The sequence below is a fragment of the Erpetoichthys calabaricus genome, chromosome 14, assembly GCF_900747795.2.
Source record: "Erpetoichthys calabaricus chromosome 14, fErpCal1.3, whole genome shotgun sequence".
NCBI classification, from domain to species: Eukaryota; Metazoa; Chordata; class Cladistia; order Polypteriformes; family Polypteridae; genus Erpetoichthys; species Erpetoichthys calabaricus.
This window is the reverse complement of record NC_041407.2, coordinates 93,103,267-93,121,224: the sequence shown is the minus strand read 5'-3', so window position 1 is coordinate 93,121,224 and position 17,958 is coordinate 93,103,267. Positions and strand designations below refer to the sequence as shown.

General features: G+C 40.7%; 1 protein-coding gene across 1 annotated transcript; it reads right to left on the bottom strand.

The window, feature by feature from the left end:
- Positions 1 to 3,365: 3,365 nt before the first annotated feature.
- arl5c (ADP-ribosylation factor-like 5C) lies at positions 3,366 to 17,541 on the bottom strand. The gene is made up of 6 exons (XM_028819214.2): positions 17,370 to 17,541; positions 14,751 to 14,811; positions 4,975 to 5,122; positions 4,778 to 4,861; positions 4,234 to 4,385; positions 3,366 to 4,121 (listed from the first exon to the last, which is right to left on the bottom strand). The coding sequence occupies exons 1-6, from the start codon at positions 17,413 to 17,415 to the stop codon at positions 4,073 to 4,075; spliced, it is 540 nt and encodes a 179-aa protein (XP_028675047.1). The 5' UTR covers positions 17,416 to 17,541; the 3' UTR covers positions 3,366 to 4,072.
- Positions 17,542 to 17,958: the final 417 nt, after the last annotated feature.

Below are 17,958 nucleotides of genomic sequence, written 5' to 3'. Positions count from 1 at the left end.
ATATGACAGCACAGATGAAGTATATGTCTCTAAGTCTGTCTGATGAAAATATATATTTCAGTCTGTTTGTTCAAAGCAGTCCTGGAGTTGGTAAATGGCAGCTTCAGGCCAAACTTTAACAGTCTTGCTAATTGGATTAGTACTAGTATTAGTAAGAAGAAATACTTTAGAAAATTACCTAAGCACAAAAACTACTAAATAACTTCCAAAATGGGTTTATGAGAGGAAGTTCCTACCAAACCTACAGTATGTTTTAATTTTTTTTGAAGAAGCAACTGGAATAGCTGACCAAACAAAGCATACATTATTTATTCCAAAAAGCCTCTGACTCAGTCCCAGTGCCGGTGTTAGGTTATTTTGTGCCCTAGGCCAAGCTTATGAGTGCGCCAACCAACTGTTCACTAGCTAACCCGTGAGGCTGCCCCCCAACCCACTTATGTTCTGCGCCCAAGATGAATGCCTAATTCACCTTAATGGTGGCACCGGCCCTGCTCAGTACCAACGCTGAAGATTGATTCTTAACCTAAAAGCTGACAGCGTCAGCTTACAAAACTTGATCTCAAGTTGGTTAACCGGGCAAAACACCAAGAGTACAAATAAGAGGAGATTGGGGTAATCACTGGAGTCTCTCAGGGGTTTGTTACTTTTTCTGATTTACGGTAATCACATTGATTCTGGCATAGTTAATAAACCTGACAATAAAATTGGAGGGATGGCAGACAATGAAAGGGCAGCACAAAGGACCTGGACAAGCTTCAGAACTTGGCAAACTCCTGGAAAATGCAGTTTAATGTAGAAAAGAGCAAAGTGCTACATGTGGGGAAAAGGAGCATCAATTATAAATACAAGAAGGGAAGTAACCTCTGGAAAGGATTTTATGGATTTATGTTGACACAACATTTCAAGTGCAAGGCATTTTATTTTTGCGATTGTCTGTGATGTGCCATCTGTTGGAATGACAAATGCAACGCTTTCATCAACTAAACAATGTGCAGAAGCAATTAAAGAGTCAAATAAAATGTTAGGTTATATCACAAAAACTTTTGAATTTTATGCTGTCTATATAATGCACTAGTGAGACCACATCTGGAGTCCCATGTGCAGTTCTGGTCACCGTATCTCAAGAAAGACAAAGCCGCACTTGAAGCTGTGCAGAGAAGAGCAACTGAGAGCATTCCAGAACTTGAGGACATAATAATAATAATTTGCATTTATATAGCGCTTTTCTCACTACTCAAAGCGCTCAACAATTGCAGGCTAAGGGTCTTGCTCAAGGGCCCAACAGAGCAGAGTTTCTACTGGCATTTACGGGACTCAAACCGGCAACCTTCTGATTGCCAGTGCAGATCCCTAGCCTCAGAGCCACCACTCCGCCCAAGGATTCCCAAGGCTCAGAGAATTAAACCTGAAGAAGATGATCTGCTGTGGCAACTCCTAACGGGAGCAGCCAAAAGAAGAAAAAGAAGAAGAGTCTCCGGCAGAGGAGAGCGCATTGGGGCCTCATTCAGGTATTTAAAATCCTCAAAGGCTTTGACAAACTCGCTTAAAGGTGACTCTCGTACTCAAAGACATCAGTGGAAAGTATGGGGATGTGCATTTAAGACTGAAGTCAGGAAGCTCTTCTTTATGTGGGACTCTGGAACAAGCTACTGAGACATGGAGCTGAAGCAGAAACCCTGACAGCCTTTAAGAAGAATCTGGATGAGATGTTGGGACAGCTTAGGTATGAGCTAAATAAAACAGGCCTGATGGACTGAAAGTTCTCCTCTCGTTTGTCACGTTTCTTATGATTCCCCCCCACACACTAACAACTTTGGTTTGAGTTTTGTTCATTTGTGACACTAAATCTCCCTGTTCTACCTGCATGTACATGAGATTAGCTTTGTGTCCCTTCTAAGGTGTGACTCTGAGGGTGCTTTATTTTTTTTATGGCCTTTTTTCCTGATTGAGGTCTTGCCGCCTAGAGTCATTCAGTGGGCACCATACAGTGAGGGTGAAGATCTCCTCTCATCTCCAGGAGACAGGGTTTAAATCCTGGCCCAATCTCTACGTTGAGGTTTTCCTCGCATCACATGCACAGCTTAGAATGATCGGCGTCTCCAACTGTTACCCATTAAGAGCGAGTGAGTGACGGTGTGCCGACCAGTAAGTCTTGGGTGTCCACACTGGTACCAGGATAGGCTCCTGATCTCCAGAACCCAGTGACACTAAAAACAAAATTATTTAGAACTAGTCATTTAGCCCATTACAATAACGGGCGCTAGAACAGTAGTGCATAAACATTAGTAGGAACAGTCTATATTAAATGGTAAGGGACTTTGACCTCATTCTTTTTGTTGGTCGTATTTTTCTTTCAGCCTTTCTTTTGTTGATGTGTACTTGCTGAGCTGACCGTTCTTCATGGGCTACCGCCGTGTATTGTGTGTCTTTAATTTTCTGTGACAGTAATACTATCTTGTACGGCTCTATTCAATAAGGGCGCGCACAAAAAGGCAAGCTTCAAAAGGGCAACCTCAATTGAGCGTGGCGAATAAAGGCGTTCGTAGATAATTTAGTTCAAATGGCTCTGGAATATGTGAAGAGCAACAGGTGCAGATCTTTATTTGCGTGCGCCTTTATTTGCTGCGCCCAATTGAGGTCGCCCTTTTGAAGCTCGCCTTTTTGTGCGCGCCCTTATTGAAGGATACCGTCTTGTACGTCCGCTGGCTTGTACGTCCGTAATATACCTTTAATTTTCTCTGGCGGTAATACAGGCGTGTGCGTCGGTAATATGCGTCACTGTATTGTGTACCTTTAATTTCCTCTCGCAGTAATACTGGTTTGTATTTCCGTAAAACGCCTCTAACTTTCTCTGACAGTAATATCGCGCATCGCACCGTGCCCCACACATGCGCACTTCACCAGAAGACACCCACACACGGACACCTGGACGCACATAGGGATTTTATATATATATAGATAATTGCACTCTCGCCCCCACTTACGGTTATCATAATGTCAGATTATTTTTCCCCTTGGAGTGATTTCACTTTCTGCTTGCTATGATTCTTGATTCAATTTTAAGTCACTTTGGATAAAAGCAACTAAATCTCAGCAAATGATGGAAACGCAACTCAAAAGCCAATTTATTATTAGCTTTGAGAGGAACTGAAAAAAAAGAGGGGATACCCCTAACATCAATCTGTCTTTTTAAATATAGTGCCCTTTATGGACATCAATCCGACTCTCTTATGCAAGTCCCACTACAGACCATGATGAACCATGCCTCAACCATTTTGCAAACTATAAAATGTAAACCTGAACACAATCTGCATCTTTTGTACCCCAAATTACACAACGCAGTAGGCCAAACCAGGAGAAGAGCAGCAATTTGAACCAAATTCTTTATTTTTTTTACAAAAATATAAAAGCTGTAGTGTTTAAGTAAAAACTGCATTACAATGAAAATAAGATTCACATTTGGGAATGCGGAGGTCTAGGTCTCCCATATCGGGGAGTCCAATGCCACCTACATTTCCAGAACACTCTGGTCAAGTCAGATAATAGGGCTTCCAGCATGCACCCCAAAATAATCCGATTGAGCTTCAGTTGAGGTAGCACATAGTCCAGTCCATCCCAGTTCAAACAATACTGTCCCAGTCACATGAAGCTCCTCTTGCAGCTCAAGCGTCTGCCCTTAAGGAACATGCTATCCACTTTTTTTGGTTTCTCCCCAGTTTGTTTGAAACACTTTAGGAAAAGAACGATTGAGGACATCCTTGGTGTCCAAGTGTGGACCTGACACTTAGACCACCCTGTCCATTTTCCAGTTTGCTGAGCGAGCACACACACTGATATGTGCCCTAGATTAACACAAGGCCCATTCAGGTTTTGGTTTAAGAGTCCAAGACAAGACATGCATGTCTTCCTGCATATTCCTCACACCAAAGATCTCTCTTTGCCTTAGGATTTACTCAAATCCAGTTTTAAGAAGACAAATACTGTTAGGAGAATGTGGTGCTGCGATGTTTTTGGAAGGTAACGATGCACCGGTCATTAATACAGCACACCAATCGAATGGTCAGCTCAGGGTCTATTTTGCCATAATCTGGGCACGCATCCATTCAAGGCCAGCAGGCAACCTAATCAGAAGAAGGGGAAAATAAATTCATATGGATAAGGAGATAGCGGCACAAGAATTTACTTCTTATTTTAAGCCCCTTCTAAGCCCATCTGATTGGCCTCCATACTCACCCTTCTCCTGTGAGCGCACAGCACCCTTGCACATGCCACGCATGGTCTTTGATGGAGGTCAGGGTCAGAATATGGGAGATCTCTGCTGCTGTCATTGAGTTCTTCACATCCTGTTTGTTTGCAAAAATCAGCACTGCAGCATTTTTAAGATCCTAGGAGAAAAAGTCAAGAATGTTCACTTAGATTTGGGGCTCCACTGTGACAGAAATAGCATAGTGGACAAAAACAGATCAATAAATCATTTGGTCAGGGAGCTACTTTCAAGTCCTGTCCTTGTTTAATGGTGTCCTTAGCATCTCATTATCGTCCATCCAGCCGAAAATATAAATATCAAGAAATGTTCAGATGGTCAACAAAAAAAGATTTTAATTAAATCGAACTGAAAATAGACAGAAGAGTAAATCCCAGCTGGACATGATTACCACCATAACCGGGCTGGCATACCTGCATCCCCCCTTTCAAAAATCAACAAATGTCCGAAAGTTAAAATAAGATAAAAGTTACACTCCCAAGAATCTCCCAGTTGCCACCCTCTGATAATTACCTCATGTGCCAACATCTTGTAAAGCTCTTCTTTTGTCACTGCAATTCGTTCCCGATCTGTGCTGTCCACAACCAGAACAACAAACTGGGGAGAAGAACAAAGGGAAAAAAAGAATAATTTATTAATTAAGGAGGAAAATGATCAGCACCAACTGCAAAGTTCACATTTTCTCGTGCCCATCATCTAACAGTATTTACCTTGGTGTTAAAGTAATAGGAGTTCCAGGAAGCCCGCAAGCTCTCCTGTCCACCAAGATCCCACATCAAAAAATGGGTGTTCTTCACCACAATCTCCTCCACATTGCTGCCAATGGTAGGACAAGTGTGAACCACTTCCTTTGTCAAGCTGAAAGAAAAAAAAAAAAAATCATTCTACGTTCGTTATCCTTGTTCAGTTTGACAGTACTAGACTAGAACTCACCAGGTTAGGTGAGGAATCCCAGATTCATATGACCAATACACAAGCCACACTTCTCCTTCACATCTTAAATGCCATCCATCTAAATGCTAACACTATATCTGTTCCCATGACCAACCTGTTTCTTTTGACACAATGTTCCCCTTTTCAAAATGACAATTTGCATGAGACTGATGGGAATATAAATGCCAGCCAGGCACTCTTATGCTAACAAATGCATTGCGTGTTTCCTAAATGTGGACAATATGTCTGACAGCTCAGTCCTCAGGGATGATGCAGCCATTTTTTGATGATCGTATCCTATTCAATTTATAAGGATTTTGCTACAAATCATAAGGAGGGATGTGTTTCATTATTTCTGTACCGAATAATATTTAGCATGAATGGGCTAATAATCCAGCTAGGGTGCAGAGGAGACAAGAATCATATCATGTTCATTTCCTTTCCCAGGCAGTATTGTATACTAGACCCACCTAAAAGATTTTATTTTTTTATTTCTCACTAGGATTGATTTTAAATATGACAGAAAAATTTCACTTTGTAGAAGTAACAGTCATATTGTCTAATTAATTGGGTAACATTGATCTAGTGGGCACTCTTTATCTTTGTGTAGTACATTACACCAAGTGAATACATTTATTTCCCATTAAGTATCGATAAAGTACTATTTATCACCTTGTTGTCTCATCGTGACTAACAACTTGAGCACAGATTTTACAGACTACTAGTTTTCATAACTAACATTGAAATCATGCTTGACATGAGTTTGATCTCGTTTCTCTATTATAAAAGAAAATCTTGAGACAAGACTATTGTCAAGAGATTTATTCAAGTCCCGCCCTCTTCTCAACCATTTTCAACCACGCCCACGGCCCTCTCACCTCTCATTCGTTTGAATGCTTTTGTCAGACACAGTTCCTGTGCTCGCAGCTCTTATAAATTTTTACGTTTTCCTCACTTTAAGTTCCCAATAAAAGATGAGTTATTATGTCCAAATCTTATTAAAGAATTTCATCACGAAGGGTTATCAACAGAAGAAATGTGTACACAGGCAATCCTAGCACCAAGAAACGATGAAGTCAAGGGAAATAACGTGAAAACTGTCGATCGGTTATACGGCAATGACATGTAAAATTGTAACAGGCGACAAGAAAGGTAATGTAGTATATCTTTTGCGGATAACATTAGACAACAAAGAAGATCTTGATATGCCATTTGTATTAAAACATTTACAGTTTCCCGTTAGAATAGCTTTTGCAAAGATGATTAACAAATCACAGGGACAAACATTCGAAAAGTCGATTTATTTATTAGAGAAAAAGAAACGATATTCACTCACGGGCAGTTATACGTTGCATTGTCACGATGTAACTTCAAACACGGAATAAAAATTCAAAGCAATATTGATGAAAATAGTTTTTGCTGAAGTTTTACAGTAAAAGTGAAAGTTTAAAAAGTACAGTATTTGTGTGTTCATTTCAAAGCCAAACAGAACGAAAACATGTAACGCAACATGAAACATAATTTTCTTTCAATTTATTCCGTTTTACTATTTTTTACTATGGTTAATTACCTGTGATGTAAAATAGTTAGGTCTATTATGCATATTTAACAATTCCCATGAAAATAACAATCTGTTTAAATTGTACATCCGCTTTCCCATACATGAGCGGCAGATCCGCGAAGTGGCTAGCACATAGCACCTACCCAGGGGTTGGCGAGCAAAGCGAGCAGGGGGCAGAGCCCCCTAGTAAAGGTAAAGCAAATGTTCCACCCCTGGCACCTGTTTAAAGTGTCCATCATCATAGAGGGACTGCTCCCAGCACTATAAAGCCTTATGGGAAATGCAATTCTTTGTCGTTCATTGTGAATGTGCTTGGTGATTTGGGGAGTTCTCATTTTGATCATTTCCTTCTTTGCATTTACTGGTTTTGTGGCTTCTACTACAGTGTTGGGAATTCCGATTTGTTTGATTTTGACTTGTTTGCTGTCTTTTTTGCAGCAAGAAATTTTTGCCTTCTTTTTTTGAGTATTTATGTTAATAAATTATCTTTTATAAAGATCCTGGTGGGACGTTTCTCTGTTCAAGCCAGAGTTTCATGGTACTTCCTCTTGTGAGACATATTTTGACATATTTAAGGCTGTCTTCTGCATTTTGAACTTTAAAAGCCTGTTCTCCATTTTGAGGCCTACATATGGCTTAAGCCTCCCAATTTCCTAGATTCAGGCACCCCTGGAGTGAGACCTATTTTGGGGCAGGCCAGTTAGGATTCTGGCTTGTATTTTTGAAGGCCTCGCCTGATTTGCCAATTGTGTGTTGCAGCAACCATTATAGAACTCTGGTTGTTTTGCTAAGGAAAGAAAAGCACACCACAATGACAAAGGAAACAGATAGAACTGAATAATGACGTCAAAAATGGAACAAATTTGTAACCAAAGAAAGAGACACAACAAAAGTCCACAAGTAAAATGTTGAGATTTTTGTAAGATTATCGACAAACTTGGGTAACTCAATGGTCAAACTCACTGTCTTTTATATATAATTATACAGACATTCCTTCATAGCAACCCATACATACAAACCAAGAGAAAATGTCAATGCTCATGAAATTAAAAATGATGGGAGGACACAAAAACATTATAATGTTAATACAGCAAAATAAGTAAATTAAAAAAAAAAAAAAAAATCACAAAAATGGCTTCAAATTTCCTTCAAAGTGGGTAAGGGAGATAACAATAAATAAATAAGTGCCAATCACAACACTGACTCTCATACCAACAGAATAATCCTAGACTGTGATTTTACCCTTCCACCTCAAGCAAAGAAATATTTCAGCATTTAATTAAAAATTAAAGGTAATAAAAATGGTAAATACAAGAGAAGCAGTTATATACTTATAGATAGTATTGGTGGGACGGTTGTACCAGAGCTCATTGGCTTAGTTGTTTCACATGGATTTATTATTAACATTTTTGCTTACTGCCATGTCACATTACACAACTTTAACAGCATTTTTAACTCAAAGTCTAAATTACATATTCTTAGAGAGCAGTTAATTAGACCACCACTCACTCCGCCAAAATCAAACATAAGTGGGCTCTGCGTTCTCGAGAGATTGGAGAACCAATGAATTCTCACCAGGACGTCCAATGCATATATTGCAGCGATGAGGAATAAGGAACGCAGGTGTTTTAAAACTCACAAACAGAACAGATGCTCATCTGTCTGATGTCTAATGTTTTATGAGATAGGACAGAATGGAAAAAAAAGATTAAAGAAAAAAAAAAAAAAAAGATGGGGGGTGGAGGACTGAGATTGAGGCTGAACATGCCGAACCTGTTAACCCTTCGTATGGTGCATTATTGGCTGTCACAAAAAGGGGTGAGCATGACCGTGCTGCAAAGTCATGTAAAATACCTGGCGATTTTAAGTCAAGTGAACTGACATGGTCCAGTGACGAGATCAAGAACCGCAGTCGGCAACTAGAAGTTGTGTAATGTGTCATTGGCTTCAGTTATTACCAGAATGACAAGGTTAATGGTGTTATCCTTTCCACAACTCAATAAATCTTAATTATGACTTTCAATTTAGTTAATATAATTGACATATCTCATTGAAGGTGGTCATTTTTAAATAAATTTAACTTTAATTCTAGTTGAGCTTTGTGCCACTGTAAATACCAACTTTCATCAATATTTCAATAATACAGTTATCCATCAATCACTTAAATTATGGAACCAATGCAAGACACATTTCAAAGCAGAGAAGCTTTTATCTGTTACTCCACTACGCGATAATCACCTTTTTCAACCTTCTTAAACCTACAAAGCAGTTCATCTTTTGAAAATGCTTGGAGTCATCACTGTCTGTTGTACTTATGAGAAGTGAACTGACCTTGATCTTACAGTATACGGTGCCGGAAAACCCCAAACCTTTATGCTTGTCTGTGCTTTTCTTTTACAATACATATATATAAATATAAATAATGTGCATCATATATATATATATATATATATATATATATATATATATATATATATATATACATATACATATACATATACATATACATATACATATACATATACATATACATATACATATACATATACATATACATATACATATACATATACATATATACATATATATATATATACACACACACACACATATACATACATATACATATACATATACATATATATACATATACATATACATATACATATACATATACATATACATATACATATATATATATAAATAATGTGCATCTTATGAACAATTACGTTTCAGATTTAACTTCCAGGCAACACAATGTTTCTACTATTTTCAGATTAGAAATGTAGTTATAAGAACTCTACCCTAATTTACTAGTCCTCCCACCCATTTCTATTTCAGATACAATACTGGTTGGTCCTGAATACTCAGACGGTATCTCAATAACATATAAAAACATCTCAAGGAATCTCCCCTTCAACAATCCCAGGGTACGCTACAAAAAAGACCTTTCAATTAGCATCCCAGAAAAGGAGTGGAAGTCAGCCATACATAGAATTCAGTCTAGAAGTACAGGCGCCACTCACTCAATAATTCAACTTAAAAATTTTCTTTAATCTCAGGGCTAGATCTAGACTTGTGATCATTGCCATCTAGTTCCAGCCTAACTGTGCCACATGTTTTATTTAGTTATGTACAATAAAAACCCAACATATCAGACAAACAATAACCAAAGGGTAAAAGAAGCACAAAAACATAAACACATAAGAGCTGAAGAGATTCATAAGAAAAAGTACACAGAGAGTCAACATATCATACTGGGTTAAAGGCCAGGGAGTAAAAGTGTGTTTTTAAATAAGATTTAAAGACAGCAAGTGAAGGGGCCTGCCTAACATCCATCCATCCATTTTCCAACCCGCTGAATCCGAACACAGGGTCACGGGGGTCTGCTGGAGCCAATCCCAGCCAACACAGGGCACAAGGCAGGGAACCAATCCTGGGCAGGGTGCCAACCCACCGCAGCCTGCCTAACATGCAACAGCAATTTTGGAGCTGCAACTGAAAAAGCCCGTTTTGGGAGTGCACCAAATTAATTTTAATTCTGGACAAAAATCTAACCCTTATCACCTAAGCTAATCCATTCACAGTGATATTTGGTGTGCCCCCAGATGGGCTTAAAGTGCAAAGTCAAATTCATCGTAATAGCTGACACCACACTACTAGCAAGTAGACATACCCTGCCTAACTGGAAGAATCCCAACCCAACTTTATACCAACTTAAATGGTGACCAACATTTTATATCAAATTCTCCCTGAGAGGACCTGTCCAAATTTTTTTTTTTTTTTTTTAAACATAGGAAGAAGAAATGGAAAAATAAATTTGAATAAGCATTCCTAAGGGGAAAAATATATTTATTCTTTGATCTTTCTCTTGGGTGGAGGTTGAATTCTTGTTCTGTTAAGGTTTGTTTTTTATGTATTCTTTGCTTTCTTCATTTTCAGTTTTTGTTTTTCTCAAAGTTTGATTTTGAAGTTATTTGTTGTATAAGTTCTGCAAATTGCATCTGTTTGATTGAATACTATGTTGCTTAACTGAAATAAAATAATAATGTAAAAAAAAAAATCTAGCTAAGCCGCCAATGAGAAGCATTAGCAAACCAATGTAGCAGCGCTACTAAAATGTCCTACATCTCCCAGCAGTCTAAGCGGTATGACACTATTGGACAGCTTTAGAGGGAACAGGGGCTGTTGGGAAGAATACGGAGTGGGCGGGCCCTTTAAAAAGTAACTTGACGAGGGATCACAATCGTCTGTCTATTTGTTATATCGCCTCATCCCGCTCAAATGGCTTATGTCTTGACTACCTTGGATTACGGTTTCTGCCTGGATGTTTGTGTTGTTCTGTCCCTGCAGCCCATGTGAGTCTGAACTAGTTGGATACATCTTTGTCAGGGGAGCGAGACTCATCAGGATCCTGGTATGGCAAAACTTTACACTGCTTTCAGAAAGCTGTTCACGGGGTTTTCCTTTCACACATCCATTATCATCTGCATCTACTAGACTGGACTGTTTTTGACTTTGTTGGTAGTGTTTATTGTTTGTTAGTATTATTATCTACTATCGGCACCTGAGAACTGGGTGGGCCTTTGCATAAGTGGATTTTATTATATTATGAGTTCTTATTTCAGTATTTCATTAATATATTTCATTATTAATTATCTATTTGTGGTGCCACTAACAGAGTCTTTGTGAGTGAGTGTGTGCATGCCAGGTCAAGGGTGGATGTGTTCCTGGGGTCCCCAAACTACAATAAACAAATCACGGTCTTTGGACTGTGTGAATCTTAGTGTCACCGTGACTGCTACACCTTCATTAGTTAGGATGTATTACATTCCTATTTGTGAATTTCCCCTTGGGATTATTAAATTATCTAGCTATCTATTCCTGAAAGTTACACTGGCTTCTTGAAGGTCAAGGGTTAGTTTACCTCCTGTGTGCTATTCACTTTTAAAAGATGATGGTCAAACACCTGAGAATATTCAACTAGTGTGGAAAGCTCGGACCCGACAGACACAGGCAGACACAGAACATCTTAAACACGCACGTTTTAATTGCAACCCCTATTTACAAGCCCAACTCCTAGTGCAGTAATCACCCCAAACACACAGTCCTTTCAACTTCCTTCTTCTTGTTTTTCCTATCGCCTCCAACTCCTCCCAGGCAAGCTCTGTCCACTTCCACCTGACTTCGGCTACTGGAATGGAGTGAGGCGGCCTCTTTTATATCATCCCTGGATGTGCTCCAGGTGCTTACTGATCTTTTGCCAGCAGCACTTCCTGGTGTGGTGGAAGTGCTGCTCTTACACCTAGAAGCACTCCGGCCGTACCTGAAATCTTCTTCCGGCAGCACTTCCTGGTGTGGCGGAAGTGCTGCCTTCCAGGGCTCCACAAGTATCCAGGCGCCCCCTGGTGGTGGCCACGAGCCCCAACCAGGTTGAGCTTCCAAGCTCTGCTCCCATAGCCTCCTACCTCTCAGGCCGCACTCAGTTTGTTCAGCTTAAAACTTTCACATCCCAACCCACCGCTGTTACTTCAGGTGTGCCCCAGGGCTTCATTATTTACCTCCGTCCCCTTGGCAACATCTTTCGTAAATATAATATTAGCTTCCACAGTTATGCTGATGACACCCAGCTCTATCTCACTAGCAAACATACTGCTTCCTTTCCACCCTCCTCACTTACTGATTACATAGCAGAAATCAAATCCTGGTTTTCTTCAAATTTTCTTAAATTAAATAACAAGTGACAAAACGGAGGTTCTCATCATTTGGTACAAAATCAACATTATCCAAAACTGATCATTTTTCATTTGTTATTGATAATTCCTCTGTCTCCCCTTCCCCACAGGTGTCATCCTTGACAGTACTTTATCCTTTCAGTCCCACATCAATAACATCTCCCGGTCTGCATATTTCCACTTGCGTAACATTAATCGTATTCGCCCCCCCCTCACTCACCACACCACTGATATCCTTGTTCATAGCCTTGTCACCTCTCATCTGGATTATTGTAATTCCCTTTTCTTTGGTCTTTCTCGCAAATCTCTTTATAAGCTTCAACTGGTCCAGAACTCAGCTGCCCGCATCATTACTAGAACCCCCTCTACTCACCATATCACTCCCGTTTTGCAGCAGCTTCATTGGCTTCCAGTTCAGTTCCGAATTCAATTCAAAAATTCTCCTACTAACTTTTAAGGCTCTCCACAACCTCGCCCCTCCATATTTGTCTGACCTCCTCCATGTTGCCATTCCCTCCCGTACCCTCCATCCACTTGACTGTCCCCTTCGTCCGTCTTACCACTATGGGGAGGAGAGCAATCAGTTGTTCTGCTCCCCAGCTTTGGGACTCACTACCATCTGAGCTTATAAATATTGAATCATTTTTACTTTTCAAATCTAAACTTAAAACTCATTTGCTTAAGACTGCCTTTTCTCTTTGATTACAATTATTCTGTCTGATTTTAACTTTTGAATTTTAATTATTGTTTATAATCTGTGTATGTATTATTATTATTATTATTGCTGCTCTCCCGGACTCTCCAGGCATCCCAGCTAGGAAGGACCCCCAGCCATCTGCCACACTAGAAAACTTACAGATGAAAAGGATGTGCTACAACCTTGTGTTGGTGCTTAAGGTTCCCATGCAAAACAAAGAGCAACAGTACTTAAAAGATGAGGATATGAGATACATATATATTATATATATATCCATCCATTATCCAACCCGCTATATCCTAACTACAGGGTCACAGGGGTCTGCTGGAGCCAATCCCAGCCAACACAGGGCGCAAGGCAGGAAACAAACCCCAGGTAGGGCGCCAGCACACCACAGGGCACATACACACACACCAAGCACACACTAGGGACAATTTAGAATCACCAATCCACCTAATCTGCATGTCTTTGGACTGTGGGAGGAAACCCACGCAGACACGGGGAGAACATGCAAACTCCACGCAGGGAGGACCTGGGAAGCGAACCCAGGTCCCCAGGTCTCCCAACTGCGAGGCAGCAGCGCTACCCACTGCACCACCATGCCGCCCATATATATACATATACATATATATTTATATTGTGGCACCCGGAAAGGGCTCATGCCCGGCCGGGATGCCCAGGAGGACCGGAGGAGGGCTTGTGCCTCCTCCAGACCACGAGGGGGTGACCGCCCTGGTTGCTTTGGGGGCCACGGGTACAGGGCTTAGAAGCTCAACCCTGTAGGGGCCCGTGGTCAGGAAATGCTGGGGGGAAGAAGAGAGGGAACACCCGAAGTGCTTCCAGGGAGACAGCCGGCACTTCTGCCACACTGGGGCGTGTCGGGTGGAAGATTGCCGGTGCACACCTGGAGCACATCCGGGTAGGGATAAAAGGGGCCGCCTCCCTTCATTCAAGGCTGGAGTCGGGTGGAAGAGGACGAGGTCTGGAAGGAGAGAGAAGGAGGCAGTCTGAAGGAAAGGCATTGTGGTATTGGCCTGGACTTTGGGGGAGTCTCTGGGTTGTGTGGCACAATAACTTTGTAAATAGTGTAAATAAACGTGTGTTGGGTGACAAAACGATGTCTGTCTGTCTGTCTGTGTCCGGGCTGTTCCACACAAATATATATATATATATATATGAGAAAAGCCAAGCAAAATGACACCTTTTATTGGCTAACTATATATATATCCATCCATCCATCCATTTTCCAACCCGCTGAATCCGAACACAGGGTCATGGGGGTCTGCTGGAGCCAATCCCAGCCAACACAGGGCACAAAGCAGGAACCAATCCCGGGCAGGGCGCCAACCCACCGCAGTATATATAAATATATTATATATATATATGTATTTTTTTAGTAGAAGCTAGTTAAATGACTTGCTTAGAGACAAAAGCAGGAACTGAACCAGCATATGTGTTGTTTAAAACCAGTGCCTTGGCGAGTACAGCATACTGCCTGCCTGCACGAACATACCAATTATTCTAAAAATAAGATTAGCAGCAGCAGAAAACAACACTTACAATTGGTAGAGAATGGTTGTCTTGCCAGCATTGTCCAGACCAATAATGATCACTTTGTGCTCTAAAAACAAAATTAAAACAAGAAAAGAAGATTACACATTAATAATATATGACCAGATTAAGACCTTTACAGGCCCCTAAGCACTTAAAACATTTTGGTGCCTCCATATATATCTAATTCAAAAAATAAACAATAATAAACCATAACATAAAATGTTATGCACAAAGCTTTCACCAAGATGGAACATTTATTTTTGTATATTTCCATTTTATTTATACACGAAAAGTTTTCTCTTACTATTTCTAATTGCAAAGTCTTTGATCAGATCCTCAGAACTAATCTGTGCCCTGGGCACAATAAACACCCCAGCCATCCATGTTTAAAACTTCTGGACCATTGAAAAAGGTTTCTGACATTCTACAGGGGCAGATTTTCTATGCAGTAACTTTTACCTGTCACAGTGAATTCTTAAATGGACTAGCGATAGGACATTAAGCCTCAGCTCTGCTTGTCAAGAAGACGCGGACAAATTGAAACAAGGGCTTGGTAGCTCTGGAAATGGATAGCTGTTGTCATACTTGTCCCTCTAAGGGCAAGTGAGATATTAAAAAAAATGTCATTCTTACACATTCAGTTATGTATGTGCAGTTATTCTGGTGCAAGTAGCATCCCATCTGGCTGCGTCTCTGCAGGTGTCAGCTGGGACACTGATAAAGATTAGGCCAGGGGAGGGAATGACCTTTGACAGAAGTCCCCCAAGCTCATCAGACCTCATACAACAGCACTGCACTGGCGAGGATGCAAAAAGAACTGTCACAATAGAAGAGTGGCAGATGGAGTTCACATCTGCCACACAAGCAGGAAAACAGCAAAGAGAAAAAGCTGAGATAAATATGTCTGAGTAAGGGCTTCCAACTAAGGAATAATTAGTGTTGTTTTCTCTTTCCTCCCAGCCATCGTTCTAAGTCTCGATTTTCTCCAGTGTTCACTCCACCTCGCACCAATCATCACTTCATTCTACCCCCACCGCCAAAAGCACTTCCACCTCATTGATGTGCTAACGTGTTCTCACACTTGTGTCTTTTGTTCTACCGGATTCTCTTCCTGATTTCCATCTTACTCCCCACCTCCAACTCCCAATGAATCTTTTGAATTCCAGACTAACACAGAAAACCAATTATAAACAATTCATTAATTCATATAGCACCTTTCATAGCACGCATTATCACAAAACTTTTGACACACAAACACATTTCAAGGCACATTCTTCCTCGTTGCAGTCTCAGGGAAAGTGCAATGGAATCGTTTCGGTTTCGTACGCTTAGGTGAAACTTTTTTTTTTTTTTTTTTTTTAATTCTTGTAGGCTCACCCTTTATTAGAATTAGAAACAGCGCTGCTCATCGCAGGCACAATATTACCCATGGACGGTCACACGCACACATACGCCCCTCAGAAGGGGGCAATTTGGAGACGCCAGTTAGCCTAACACGCACCTCTGTGGCTGGAGGAAGACAATTGGCATTGAACACCAATCAGATCACTCTTCTGTGAAACTATTTAGATTACAGTCATGTAGAAATTAATAAATTAACATATCCATTACTTAATGTAATTGTTTTGTACTGAAACTGTATCACCTGCTTGAATGTTGATAGAATGGCGCTATATCCAGCATCAACGGGCCTATTCTGGCTTCCCTTATGTGCTCACCATCACCATAACTTGAGCTATGCCTATTCAGTAAATAAATACAGTATTGCAGCGCAGGGGTTGCAAGTGTTGTTTTTGTCTGGTATACAATGCCTGTGTGACCCCCCCCACCCCCCCTTTACCCCCTAACTGGCTGTGTACATCTGTTCAGGTTTTCTTCCACGCTACAAAACAAAGTGCGGGTTTGCTCGTCGACAAAATTGTTCAGAGGTGCTTAAAACAAATATCCCAAAGGATCTACGAGGCCCAAAGGTAGACCACCGAAACATTGTGGACGTGCACTGAACAGTGACACAAATGTGCATTCACAGCACACTAATAGAAGTATAGTAACCACTAGATTCAGAGTGTAAAATAATTATTATTTAGTAAACATGGGATTTTACAGAGCCTTTTCAAAGTAAACGACTCAAAAGGGGTGGATTTAGAAAACAACTAAACCCCAAATTTGGGACACAGTGAGCTCCTCGATAACGAAAGGGACAAAACATCTCAGATTTGGACGGTGCACTGACAAGATTTGAGCTATATATGTATTTAGCAGAAGGCAAGCTTTTCTATCAAGAAAAAGAATCAAGCATATTTAAAGTGAAGTCACCGAGCCCTTTCAATTAGAGTACAAATATAGAAGGACGGGTATAATTAAATGGGAGATTAATGATGAGTATAAGGATATAGGAAACATAGTATGGAGTCACAACAGCCCAAATTCAATTAAAAAGGAACATAGATTTCGGGGACAGAAGACAGATTAGACGAAGGAAGGCAAGAGTCAACTGTAAAGCTTGCAATCGTTTCATGGTAGTGGTATAAATGGCAGGAATCGAATTTCTTAATAACTGACGCAGAAAGACTGAACGCATCGATCACTCGGAAACACGGGGTATATTAAGGACAGGCTTCTTACCTTGATTTCCAAAAATGCTCATAAGTTTCGAGAAGAGAAGGCCCATTTCGGTGTGAATGAGTAAGGCGAATACACTCCAGCCGAAGCGTTTAGCGGCGACAGTCACGATCAGAACAGTGTGTTCTCTTTATACTCTTTAAAAACCCGTGAGCCGGGAATCCGGGCGGGGTCTCGATGGTTAAATGGGCGGGGCGTCGTGGCGTCTGGGCGAATTCCACGAAACAGAAGCGCCGGCGAGTTCAGGCATTGTTAGGGAGGCGTGTTGGAACCGGCTGCCAGGGGGCGGAGCTTTACTGTTACGTAAGGCAGCTGTGGTTTCACATGGCTGTGTTCCGGCTGGGAGATCCATCAAGGGGACTTTTTACTGTTTTGTTTTCTGAGTACGTTTGTAATGGAATCTAATGGGGAATTTTCCTGCAGTAGCATGATCTCCAGAAAGTTTATTAAGGAAATAAAAACTGAAACTGGGGAATACCTAAAAACTTACTGACTAGCGATAACAATAGCAGGTAAACACTCGATAGCAGAGAAGGAGAAGGAACCCGGCCGTTTGTTCGGACTTACTCTTAATGGTCGGCAGCAATAAGGC

Excerpts from the sequence above, each read along its gene's own strand:
- arl5c (XM_028819214.2), bottom strand. The coding sequence starts at position 17,415 with ATGGGCCTTCTCTTCTCGAAACTTATGAGCATTTTTGGAAATCAAG. Across the intron at positions 5,123-14,750 it reads ACAACCATTCTCTACCAATT|CTTGACAAAGGAAGTGGTTC; the intron begins GTAAGTGTTGTT and ends TTTTTCTTTCAG. Across the intron at positions 4,862-4,974 it reads CCTATTACTTTAACACCAAG|TTTGTTGTTCTGGTTGTGGA; the intron begins GTAAATACTGTT and ends TCTTCTCCCCAG.